The 12,935-nt window shown below is 53.0% G+C and overlaps 1 protein-coding gene across 3 annotated transcripts in view; it reads left to right on the top strand.

Annotated features, from left to right (window-relative positions):
- Positions 1 to 1,921: 1,921 nt before the first annotated feature.
- Positions 1,922 to 12,935, top strand: part of FAM3D (FAM3 metabolism regulating signaling molecule D) — a 35,496-nt gene continuing 24,482 nt past the window's right edge. Inside the window, exons 1-2 of one of the 3 annotated variants that reach the window (XM_045990713.1) lie at positions 1,922 to 2,194; positions 12,265 to 12,315. In XM_045990713.1, coding sequence (XP_045846669.1) covers positions 12,303 to 12,315 — 13 coding nt within the window. In that variant the 5' untranslated portion in view covers positions 1,922 to 2,194; positions 12,265 to 12,302. Of the gene's footprint in view, positions 2,195 to 10,253; positions 10,420 to 12,264; positions 12,316 to 12,935 lie in introns of those variants that run through there. The other 2 variants (XM_045990715.1, XM_045990714.1) reach the window with 2 other exon arrangements.

The following is a 12,935-nucleotide window of genomic DNA, read 5'->3' as shown; positions in this document are numbered from 1 at the left end:
TCAAACCCAGAGCCCTGCCAACACATGCCGTTAGTTACACAGTGAAGGGAATTAAAGTTTCAGATGGACTCAGGATTGCTAACCAGGAGACCTTTGAGACAGGGAGAGTGTCCTGGAGGATCCGGGCGGGCCTCGTGTCTTCACGGATCCTAGAGTGGAAGAGGGAAGCAGAGGGAGAGAAGGAGATGGGACCGGAGAAGGACCATGGATGGGACACTGTTGGCTTTGAAGTTGGAAGAAGGGTGGGGGGGCACCTGGGTGTCTCAGTCGGTGACATGTCTGCCTTTGGCTCAGGTCATGGTCTCGGGGTCCTGGCATGGAGCCCCACGTTGAGCCCCTCCCGAGTGGGGAGCCAAGATGGAGGAAGGGGTCATGAGCCAGGGAAGCAGACAGCCTCCAGAATCTGGAAAAGGCCCAGAAAATGAATTCTCCCTTGAGCCTCCAAAAAGGAACACAGTCCTACCTACACCAGGATCTTAACCCAGTGGGACCCGTCAGACTTGTGACCTACAGAAGTGTGAGTGAGATGGTAAACATGTGTTGTATAAAGCCCCTCAGTTTCTGGTCGTTCGTTACTGCAGCCCTGGGAAATAGGACGGCACCTAATGGTCCCCTCCTCAGACAGGCCTCGCCCGATCACGTGCTGAAGGACGTCCTCCTGCTCTCTGCCTTGCCGCGGTTGCAGGTTCCTTCACAGAACTTACCACAGTTTTCATCAATGACTCACTTGTTTACTTTGGGAAGCAGGGCAGAGAGAGAACCTTCACATGAAGGTCAGGCCTGAAGGATGAAAAGACACCGGCCGCAGGCAGAGCTGTCCGGGCTGGGGAGAGGGGTAGGAAGAAGGCGGGAGCAGACGGGAGGTCAGGCCTGAACCCAGTCAGGATGCAGGCAAGTGCACCCCCAATTTGCTTCCTGGGAACCCACCCCGGGCACCAGAGCAGCAGGCCTCGGGGGCCACCTCACCCGGCAGCAGCCCCATTCTCCCCTTAAGCCGGCTCCTGGGCACTTGTCTTGATCTGCTGGGCAGCGGTCTGACCTCATGTGCTTGGATGTCCACTGCATTGGGGCATCGCATCCTTTCCGGAAGCCGTCAGTGTGGAAATTGCCAACTCCAGAGTACCCTCTGCCAACAAAGAGGGAGACCCTCCCCCAGGAGTCTACATGGAACATGGTGCCTGCTGGGAAAAACCTCACCCTAACGGGGAGACTTCCCAGGAATGAGAACCATGAGTAGTAGCAGAGCTTGGGGGTGCTGGGTGGAGAGTGGGGGACACGGAGTCCTAGGAGGAGAGAGGGGCAGTCACCACTACTACTTTCGCTGTTGTGCTCAAATTCTCCCACCTGCCGGCCCTTCTCTGCTTCCCTCCTTCTTTCTCCAGCTTCAACTTCTAACTCGTGCCCCAAACCAAATCCAGACTCTCTGACCAAGACAGCTCCCTGCGCTGGCTCAAAGGGGGCCCCTTGTCCACCATCCAGGCTCCCTGTCTTTAGCTGCCTTAACCCCCCTCACCCACAGTGTGAGTCTCCTCCCCAGGCTCTCCTCCCGCCTGCTTCCTCCAGCAGCAGCCACCCGGGCCTGGAACCTCCAAGCAGGTGATGGACACTCCACGGTCCCCTCTTCAGTCCCAGGCACGGCACGGGAAAGGGTGCCAGCAGGGGGTTGTTTTATTTTGGGGGTGGAGTCATCTTGCATTTTGTTTTTCTTTCTCAGGCAGGGATTGTGGTATTTCATTCCTGGTTAAATTGTTCAAATCCCTGCCGGAACTTCCTCTGCCAAGGTTGGGAGAGCTCTGTGGGGAAGAGACACTCAGCCCAGGCCAAAGCGAGTCCTCCAAGTGGCTCTTCAGCCAGACAAGACTTTGAACTCATTTCCTCCTTTGGATGAATTTCCTCCTTCTTGGGAAGATCATTTAACAGGGCAGGGAAAGTTTATAGCAGGCTTTTCTGCAGGAGGGCAGAGCCAGGGCAGAATCAGGAAGAGCTGGCCCCCACACGGTGCCCACGAGCCACTGGGTCCCTGTCACAGTTCGAGAACCGGCCGGGGAGGCCCCAGCCCCTCCAAGAACCAGCAGGCTGGCCTCACTCAGCAGCGGGTCCGGGGGCTGACGGGCTGGGTCAGGGACCCAAAGCACCAGCGGGAACATCTGGCCTTCTCCACCGAAGCGGGGAAGCGGGAGACCTAAGCCCTCAGGTACGTCTGCACCAGCACGAAAAGGGTCCACATGACTGAAAGAAAGGAAAAGAGACGTGGGGTGGGCGGAAGAGGAAGGAGCAGGGCGGGCAGGCCAGGGATCAATGGCCAGCATCGCAGGCTTCTTTCCTCCGGCAGAGGGGTCCCTTGGCATTCATTCATTCTTTCATCTCTTCATTCAAAAAACACAGCTGAGCATCAGTCAGCAGCCACACCAATATTTAAAGGATGAATGAAAAAGGTCCCAACTCTCATTTTTCTATGAAGAAAATGATCTGGAAAGTCACAACAAAGGTGTGTGGTCTGGAGAGGTCTTGTAGCTGTGTGATTCAGGTGCATCTCTACCCTTCATTGAACCTCAGTTTTCTGATCTGTAAGGTGGGAGTGAGAGTCCGGCTGTCCTCTGTTGATCCCTGTGGTTCTCCGTCTAGACATCTAGGCTAGCAGTCACAAAAAACCACATAAAATAGCATCTATTATGTGCCAGGCTCTGGGCCGTGTGCTCGCTGTGTAATAACACATTTAATCTTCATGTGACCTCTACGAGGTAGGCACCGTTATCACTCCCAGTTTGCAGATGGGGCACGAAGGCACAGAGAGATTAAATAGCTTGCCCAAGCAGTGTGGCTGCAAAATGTACCCTCCCTGACACTAGGCAGCACTGCGTCCCCAGTGCAGGCGACTCAAAGTCTGTGGCTGGAAGAGAGCGGGTGGAAAGCTACCCTTCCAGATGATTCATTCCATAAGCATTACCTGAGCACTTCCTGCATGTCAATTAAACAAGGATACAATGATTAACGAGACAGGATTTAAAAAAAAAAAAAAAGGTATGGGGGTGCCGGGTGGCTCAGTCGGTGAAGTGTCTGGCTTGATTTTGGTTCAGGTCATGATCTCAGGGTCCTGAGAACTTCAGCAAGGAGTCTGCTTGTCCCTCTCCCTCTGCTCCAGCCCCCAAGCCCCCACTCTGTCTCTCTCTCTCTCTCATAAACAAAATCTTAAAACAAAACAGGTATGGCTCTAGCCATCAAGTAAAAAACAATTTGCACAGGTAGTAACTTCAGAACACTTCCGACACGTACCATAAAGGAGGTAGGAGTCAGGACAGACTTCTCGGAGATTAAATTTGTGGAGGAATGCTAGTGGGAGGAAGAGGACGGGGAGGTAAACATTTGGCACACTGAAGACTCTAAGAGAAGGGGCAGAGGGAGGAAATGGGGGGCAGTCCTGCAGGGAGAGGGCAGGAGCGGGCATTGGGAGGAGAGGGCAGCGAGGTGCTCAGGCCCACCCAGGACGAGCAAATTGTGGAGTGGAGTTTGGTTCTACCCAGTGTTTGCTCTGTCTGTCTGTCCGCTCCAGTGCCTTGGCCAGCTCCCCGTTCAGGCTGGCCACAGCCTACCCAACGCCATGCCAGGCCTCCCAGTATTAGACGGGCAGGTGTCCTCTGAGGGCAGGCAGCTGCCACTGGGGTTCTGTCTTATGGTCATCGTTTATACCCTGTCTCTGTACACCTCCATGTGTACACACGGCCCCTGCCACTGCATTCCAGTAGGAATTTGGAAGCCTGAAGAGCCGAGGGTTATTTCCTGGGGTGCGGGATGCTGGAAGCCATGGCTTGCCGACGTGTGCTTGGGCTGGGCCGTTCCTGGGCAGTTCCACCCCGGGTGACACCAGCCTGTCTGCTACTGCTGGGCAAGCCTGGCACAGCTCCCTGGACCAGGCTGGAGTCCTACAGCAGAGGCCTTGTGGAAAGGGCAGACTCTTCTATGATTGGTACCAATCTCTTGCTTTGGGAGGTCCCAGGAAACAGAGGTGGGAAGGCCAAGGTCTGCTTCCCAAGTGCGTAGCCTGGGGAGACAAAGATGTAGAAGTCATGGAAAGAGAACCACTCTGGAGTTTGAATCCTATGTCTGGCTTTTTCTTGCTGTATTACCTTGGGCAAGTTACCTCACCAGTCTGGTGATGTAAGTGTGGTTGAAAATGGGAAAATCCTTGTGTATCAGTACTCTTCTGGCTGGAAGTGATAACAACAAAGACGAAGAAAAACTCAAACCAGCCCAACAAATAAGGGACCAATATTGGCTCACATAACAGAAAAGTCCAATAAGCCACTGGCAGGCAAGGCTGGATCTAGGGGCTCGATGACATCCCCAGGATTCTGACTCCATCTCTGGGATTCTTGTTTCCCTGTTGCTTTATTCTCAGGCAAGGTGTCCCAGCCCCCACAGTGGCAGGCACCATCACCATCTGTAGTTCTAAGTCATCTCAAGTCAGCTACCCCAGCAGAGAGGCAGATCCTCTTCCTTGACAAGTCCATCAAGAGCCCTGGGAGGGCTGTGATCTTTTCAGCTGCCCACCTCTGTGACCAAGAAAAGGAGTTAGGCCTAGGCCACATGGTCACACTTGGAACCAGGAATGGAGCCATCCCTAGCCAATTGCCTGTCAGGGAGCAGAGGAAGGGAGTTTGGTGCCTGAAGAAAAATCCAGGTGAGGAACAGGAAAAGGGGGCATGGGTGTTGGAAAGATGACCCAAGCAGCAGGTGTCCACCACAGTCTGGCTCCAGGCATCCCTCCTTCATTTAACCACAGTTACTAAAGTAATGGATGGCAATATTGCATCAGTCACTCCACTTGTATGACCTTGGACAAATCACTTAATCTCTTTAAGCCCCTCACCAGTAAGGAAGTCAATAAAAGAATCTGCCTCACAATACTGTTGAGAAGATTAAGAGGAAGGACACGGGGCTCAAAACTGGCCAACAAACAGTATTAAGACTCACTAGAATCATCACTGTGATTATTATTAAGATTATTTCTCCTTCAGAAATGTCTGGATCCCACCTGTCCCTGGGGAAGATTTAACTCCTAAAACCTTTCCAAAACCCCATTGACGTCATTGTGGAGGCGGCCATCATGTTAATCAAAGAGGCCAAGACCCAGCTCTCTCTGATGGAAAGGAATAGAATTGCCCACAGGGTCTTAGGCGAATTTCGTCATGCTTGACCTGCTGAAGTGATTCAGATAGGCCAACAGCAGGCCATGGCTCCGGGGATGAACCCAGACGCTCCAGGCAGTCCCATCCTGATAGCCAGACTCTCAGCAAAGAGACATTCTGGTGGCACAAACTGGCCCCTCCGGCTAGTGTACCCAAAGACGCCTAGCAGCCTGAGATCACCCCATCCCCTTGCGGAGGGGAAAGGGCTGCATGCTGGGCCAGACACCTCCTCCTTTCTCCTGCTGCTCTGTCAGGGCTTGAAGGAACCCATTCCCCATCCAGAGCATACTTTTCTCCCATTCTGGGGGGATTTCTGCCTCCTTGGGAGGTATGGTGGAGGGCACAGGGGCATCCCCAAGCAGAGTACAAGGGGGGCTACTCGCTGAACTACTGTCACTTATGAAGCATTTCCCCCGTGGCAGGTATTGTGAGTGGGGTGTATTCTCGAATATAATTTTTACTAAATTAGGGATGGTGATGGCCACATACAGGTAAGGAAACCAAGCTGAGAGAACCGTAGCCAGAGCTCCGTGACAGAACCCAGATGGGGCTCCAAAGACCCCCATTCAACCACCATATTCTATAGACTCGAAATCACCAGGCCCGATGAGGCCTCTGCAGATCTGAAGGTGCCAATATGGCTAGAGCTGCCATTGACTGGGTGTCTCCTGAGGGCCGGGCACTGAGCAAGGCATCCTCGGATGACAATCCAGTCAGGCGAATTTGGAAAAAAGTCTAAGGACAGGCGGCTGAGCCCTGCTAAACCAAGGGGCTGGTGGATCCGCCCCTGAGGGGCACACAGGCTGCCGGGAGGAAAAGGAAGAGCAGGGTGATAGGAACCCTCTCTTATCCTACAGAAGGCTTCCTTCTCCACCACCAACGGTTGAACCAAATCCAGGCAGGCTTAAGCTCAGGAAAGGGAACACCAGAGCTCATGTCTACCTTGGGCTGATATGGGCAACACCCAAATTAGAGTTGGACAAACTAAGGCCTAGGGCCAAATTCAGAGCCCCCTGTTTTTATTAATAAAGTTTTATTAGAACATAGCCACATTCATTCATTTACAAACGGCTACTCCAGCTTTCCCACTGCAATGGCAGAGTTGAAAGGCTGTGACTGAGAACGTATGGCCCAGAAAACCCAAAATATTTCCTCTCGTCCTTTGCAGAAATCTGCCCAGGCCTAGTCTAGAGGGGTTGGACATTGTGGTTGAGAATGTGGGCTCCTGGGGTGCTTGGGTGTCTCAGTGGGTTAAAGCTCCTGCCTTCGGCTCAGGTCATGATCCCAGAATCCTGGGATCAAGCCCTGCGTTGGGCTCTCTGCTCAGCGGGGAGCCTGCTTCCTCTTCTCTCTCTCTCAGCCTGCCTCTCTGCTTACTTGTGATCTCTGTCAAATAAATAAATAAAATCTTTAAAAAAAAAAAAAAAAAAAGAATGTGGGCTCCTGAGCTCCTCTCTGGGAGCTCTGGCTCCCCTGGCCCTAGCCCTGCACTGAGAAGTCCCCACTCTAAGGATAACACATCTCACGTGCCAGCCCCAAGACGCTGGGGGGAAAGTGTCTGAGCCCTCTTCTGCTCTCCTCCAGGAAAGGCTCCGTGCTGGCTTCATTTTGTCTGCCGTGGTGGGGGTTACAGAGTAGCTGCCCAAATGCTCATCTGTGCCACCCCTACCCCGAAGTTTCCATTGCTCCCATGAAGGAAAACGTGAGCCCTCACCGCCTGGAGATAAGACCCTTCCTTGATGTAGAATTATCCTCTGAGTTCCAATTAAAGTACCTACTTTGAATCAAGCCTTACTCCTAGGCACACGAAACTCCCTCAGACCCAGTGCCCTTCATTGTTGGAATCTGGTGAGCGTGGCTCAGCCTCGGGCCTGCCAGCCACCATGCAGTCACCTACCTGCTGTCCACAGCTGGTAGTGTGGCTCTCAGCTCTGCCCCCACAGCTGTGAGACCGCTCACCCACCCTCTCCAGGCCTCGGCGTCCTCCTCAGAGGAGGGGAGACAGCAGGGTCCAACCCATGGAGTTGCCAGGGGATTCGGCAAGATACATGTGTAAAATTCTTAGCCTGACTCCAGCCGCAAGGTAAGCACTCAAAAAGGGGTAGCTGGTTTAATTATTTTCTTGATAATTTATTATTTTTAGTATTAGCAAAAAAGTGAGTTTGTGGTTTCTGCTCTGGAACTCAGGTGGTCCTTCGAGGTGTGGCTATGGGCAGAGAGTAGGAAACCTGATAGCCAGCAGGTGCTGGAAATGCTGAAGGGCCAAAGCCAATAGGAGGGCAGCTGGCCAGCTACAGTTGTTGCTAACTACAACCTGATTTCTCCAAGCTCGGGATCCGGCCTCCGCTTCATGCCTCCTTAGAAACGAGCTGCCAGGGGCGCCTGGGTGGCTCAGTGGGTTAAAGCCTCTGCCTTCAGCTCAGGTCATGATCTCAGGGTCCTGGGATCGAGCCTCGCATCCGGCTCTCCCCTCAGCGGGGAGCCTGCTTCCTCTTCTCTCTGCCTGTTTCTCTGCCTTTATTTGTCTGTCAAATAAATGAATAAAATCTTAAAAAAAAAAAAAAAAGAAACGAGCTGCCTCATGGAGAACACAGTTGAACCTGCGGCTGATGCCCATGTTGGGGAAAATGCAGAGCGTATTCACGGAGCTCTTTCATTTCATCTGTGGCTTAGGGCTGATTCAGAAGTGACCTTCGGCTGGATCCTTATGATGAGCCAGGAAACAGCTTCTGAATTCTGTCTTTCCAAGGACAAAGGGCTGCTTGGGTGAGGACCTGAGGCCAAGGAGCAGTTGCCCGAAGGGATGAGTCCTGGAAGAGCAATGCCCATCCAGAACAGCATGTGCAAAGCTGGCGAGGGAGAGAGCCTCGCTCAGGGCTGCTCTGAGCATCTGGGGCAGAAAGAGGAGTGGTGACCGCAGGTGACAAGGGCGGCAAGGTCCATCTCGTGCCAAATCACGTGAGGCCTTATAAGCACCTGAGATACTTTGGCCTTTATCCTGAGGGCCTTAGGGACCAGAGACCAGACTTAAGCAGGAGAAATACCTATTTATTTCTTCGTCAAGGTGCTTTCCTCCACCCTCCTAGCCTGGAAAGAGAGTAATCCCTCCTCCGTTCATCTTGGCTCTGGGACAGGTCATGGCTGAGCTCAAAGGCACCTGATAGAGAAGACTCCAGGAAACAGGAAGACGCTGATGTCCAATCTCTTATAGGACCATTAAGAAATGTCACAAACAAACAGGCTGTGATGGCATTCTGATTGCGTTGGAAGAGCAAACATCCGGCTAGGAATCCTGGCAAGGAGGTGTGCCATAAGGAAGCAGCAGGGGCGAATGGGTCCTGCCCACAGGGAGGAGGGCTGGGGTGGATGTCATCAGCTGGCAAAGTCCTTGTAGACAGGCGGCCTCCCTGCCTGACACCCCTTTCAGGACAAGTAGATGGCATCACCCTCATCTTATAGAGGAGGAAGCCGGGGCCCTGAGAGGTGTGCCCCAAAACGCACAAGTACTGAGTGACGAGTGCAGGTCTGTCTGATGGACCTGGAGTCTGTCCTCTTTCCTGACATCACTGCTCCTTCCTCCCCGACCCTCTCAAGACCCAGGCCATGAACGCTGCCCCATACTCAGCCTGGCATTTGCATCCTCTGGCAGGATGTTAGAGTCGCTGAGAAAGGGGCTCCAGCAGCCCCAGATCCACAGATGTCCAACTTAGAGTCACCAGGGAAAAAACAGCTTCTCCACCCCCCCACTTCCCACCCCTTATCCCCCCATCTCCCCACCCCCCGGGTTCCAAGATCTGTCCAGGGAAAAACTCTGACTGGCCTTGCTTGGGTCCCATGCCCCTTTCTGAACCAACCACAGAGAAATCACCTTGTTACCAGCTCCTTTTGACAGGATGGGGGGGGCCATGATGGGGGCCCCCCTCATCCAGGACCACAGGTAGGCATTAGCCCTGATTTGGGGGGTTAGGAAAAGCTTCCCAGAGAAAGCAACTTCTACACTGAGACCTGAAGTATAAGTAGGAGTGTTCCAGGCAAAGAGACAGACAGGGAGCAACAGGACAAAGGCTCAGGGATGCCCCGAGCATGTCTTTTTTTCGTTTTGTTTTTTTAAAGGTTTTATTTATTTGACAGAGAGTACAAGCAGTGGGAGCTACAGTGGGAGAGGGAGAAGCAGACTCCCTGCTGAGCAGGGAGTCCGATGTGGGCTCGATCCCAGGACCCTGGGATCATGACATGAGCTGAAGGCAGGCTGAGCCACTCAGGCACCCACCCACACCGAGCTTGTCTTGCTCACAGCCCTATCCCCTGTCTCATGCACAGCCTGCCTTCCTGTGACTGCTCAGAGACTGCTTCAGAAATTAAATTCACAAGTGGCTGTGTGGCCTTAGACAAGTCAACTGCCCTCTCTGAACTTCAGCTTCCTTCTCTACACAGTCATTTCATTCAGGCTAACCTTTCAGGACTGTGCAAGAATCCGGTTCATTCAGGCCCCTGATATTCATGGAGCACCTCCTCTGTGCTCAGCCTTGTACGGGGCCTGCAGGAAACCAGGCCTGCCATGGAAAAGCAACGCATGCATGTGGCTTAAGCACACAGCCAGACATGCAGCCAGAAATCCGAAGGGGTCCAAGGGGAGAGGCAGGACAAAGGGAGAGGCTCAGGACAGTGAGGGAGGACCATGGGTTCTGCCTTCCCCTTCCCACTCCTCCAGCTCCGTCTCCTCCCTTCTACCCTCCTCCCTCCCACCACCGTCCAACCTGTGACCACATACTACCCTGGGGCCATCATATGTGTGCAAGGACAGTCAGACCTCTCTCCCCACGCCTTTGCCCCACAGCTCCGTAACTTGAATAACAGGTTGTGACCGACGTTCTCGCGGGAACAGTAAGAAAGAAACTTTTGGGTTTGGGTGGTTCCGGAGGGAATTCTTGCCGCACCCAAGTACCAGTCCCAAGTGCCTTTCTCCCTCCCTCCCCACCCCCAGCAGACCTGGTCCCAGAGCCCAGGACTGTGGGGGTGGAGCCTCCTGAGCACCCATGGGCTGGCAGGGTGAGCTGGCCAGGTGAGCGGGCGGGGAGCTCAGGAGGCTGGAGAGCCCTGCAGGTGCTGAGGGGACAGTCGGGGACTCAGCCAGGAGGGACTTCAGACTCACCGCCCTCCCCACCCCCAAGCCCTGAAGCCAGAATCCCTGCTTGGCATGGGCAGGACAGGGAGAAGCTAGCCCCCTGCCCAGGTATGTGTCCCAGCCTTTATCTCTGTCCCATCTCTCTTGTCTCTCTCTGAGTGGCACTTTTTCTCCCTCTGAGTCTGGGTAAATGCATGTCCTGAGTATTTGCTCTTCCCTCTGCTCCTTTATGTGTTTTTCTCCTCTGTCCCTGTCTTGTTCTTTTTTCTTTGTGTCCCTCTCTCTATCTCTGCCGTCCCCTCAGCCCCTTGTCCTTTGTCTCTCTGAGTTCCGTCTCCCACCTGCTCTCTGGGAATATCAACGTGTATCTCGTCACCTGTGCGTCCCCAACCACCTGACCCTGTTCCCATCCTTCCATCCTGTCTGGCCCCCAGCTCTCCTGGGTCCCCACAAGTGCGGATCCCACAGAACATCCTTCAGGATCATCCGGGGGCCTGGGCTCCCAGACTGTAGGTCAGATTCCAGGAATACTCAAAAGCATACTATACTCCTGTATTGAAAAAATGAGGGGGGCGGTGATCATTTGAATTTCAGGAAGTTAAAGTTCTAGAAAACCTCTGTGGGCGGAGTCAGGCAGGGCTCACCTTTCTCACCCGGAAGGACCTAGAAGGCAGGTCTGAGTGGGTGGGAACATTTTCATACTTATCAAAAGGAAATGTAGATGTGCCCTTGCTTTTGTTTAAATATCCGGGAATGACCCAGGGAACTGCCTGAATGGCCTCCTGTCTCTTATCTGGGTCCTTGGTGGTGGGGCTTTGGAGACCGAGTTTATTGAGATGGATTCTTAGGATAAAGAAGATTCTGAAGAGTCGTGGGAGCAATTCCTTGCAGTCAGAACTGCTCCAGCTGGCAGTGGGGTTTCAGAGACTTAGAAGTTACCACCAGCCCTGCCCTCCCCTCCCCTAAGTTTCTAGAGAACCCGGGGGTCTTCACAGCTGCTGAATCACTGGGAACTGCCAAGCACCTGGGGGGTGACACACGTGAAAGCTGGGGCCTGGGGCTCAAGAAGGCAGGGAACTCCAGTTTCAACTCTCCTCTGGGACAAACGGCCCTGGCAGTGGGACCCTGTGGGGATTGGGCAGTGGAGACCTGCTCCAAATTCTGGCTGTGACCCTTACAAGCTAAATAACCCTGGGCTTAACCACGGTGAATCTTGGTTTACCTACCCTTAAAATGGGGGTGTGCGAGGACGAAAGGTGACAACTGCGTATATAGCACCCATGCAAACTCACCCATAATGTGAGCGTTCTCGTTACTCTTCCCCTTGGCACTTTGGCAGAAATCACTCAAGCTGCTGTTTCCTGATGGTTTTGTTGGAGCCAGCTAGCTCGATGTCTCTCAGCTGGCTGGAGGGATGGAAGGATGGATGGATGGACGGATGGACGGATGGAAGGATGGATGGATGGAAAGATGGACAGATGGAAGGGTGGAAGGATGGATTGATGGATGGATGGAGGGATGGACAGATGGAGGGTGGAAGGATGGATTGCTGGATGGATGGAAGGATGGACGGATGGAAAGATGGACAGATGGAGGGTGGAAAGATGGACAGATGGAGGGTGGAAGGATGGACAGATGGAGGGTGGAAGGATGGATTATGGATGGACAGATGGATGGATGAATAAATCAATCCTCCAAGAGACGTGACTGGCGGACTACAACTTCCTCTACCTGCCAATCTCTGCACTCAAAAAAGACATGTTGAGTAGAATATAAAAATCTAGGGGCAAAAGTGAAGGAGAGGTGGAGGCAGAGAGTGAACAGAAGACAGATGGTGAGGAACCAAACCGAAAGGTCGGCAATTTCCTTAGAGATACTCATCCCTAATCATCTATCTTATTCATTTTCAGACCCTAGGTGCCAGTTTCCAATTTGATTTCCTTCTCTTCACAGGCTAACGCTGACTCCAAGCTGCTCCTCACCTGGACAAGATGAGAAGATCAGGTAGGGGCCACGTTCCAAGGATTCAAAGGATTCAAACCAGTCTGATACCGGTTTAGGAATCATTTTTTCTATCAGGAATGCAGCCAGTCCCTGGACTCAGAGTTTGTTTGGCATGCTCTCAAATGTTCAGACCAGACTTAACTCTGGTTAGTCTGAGGAAACCCATCCAGGGGGAAGCCTGAAAGGGGGGAAAAGGCAACTTGCTGCCCATAGGCTGAAGGGCCAGAGAAGCTTTGCCATCATGGCCCCACCAGGCTGGGATCACAGGGACTGTCCCTATTTTGGAGATACCTAACCCTGGAAGGAAGTGAGGGCTCAAGGAGGGCAGTTCTAGAATCTTCATACCACAGGGCTGGGCACAAGGAGCAGCCTTTGCCTTCTCATCCATGTTCTCATGCTGTACCCTCTGTACATGTAGGGAGACTGAGGCACCAAGGAAGAAATGGACACAATTCATTTATATTCCCAAATAGCTGTGAGGAAGTTCAGAGCACAAGTTTTAGAGTCAGCGCACTTCCCTGGGTTCAAACGACACGTCTGAGCCAACTGACCACCTCCCTGTTTCCTCATCTGCAAAATGGGAATGATCATTAGCATCCAACACGTACGTTTACCGTGAG

The sequence above is a fragment of the Meles meles genome, chromosome 20, assembly GCF_922984935.1.
Source record: "Meles meles chromosome 20, mMelMel3.1 paternal haplotype, whole genome shotgun sequence".
In the NCBI taxonomy this organism is placed as follows: Eukaryota; Metazoa; Chordata; class Mammalia; order Carnivora; family Mustelidae; genus Meles; species Meles meles.
Note: the sequence above shows the minus strand (reverse complement) of the source record. Positions and strands in the feature narration are given on the sequence as shown.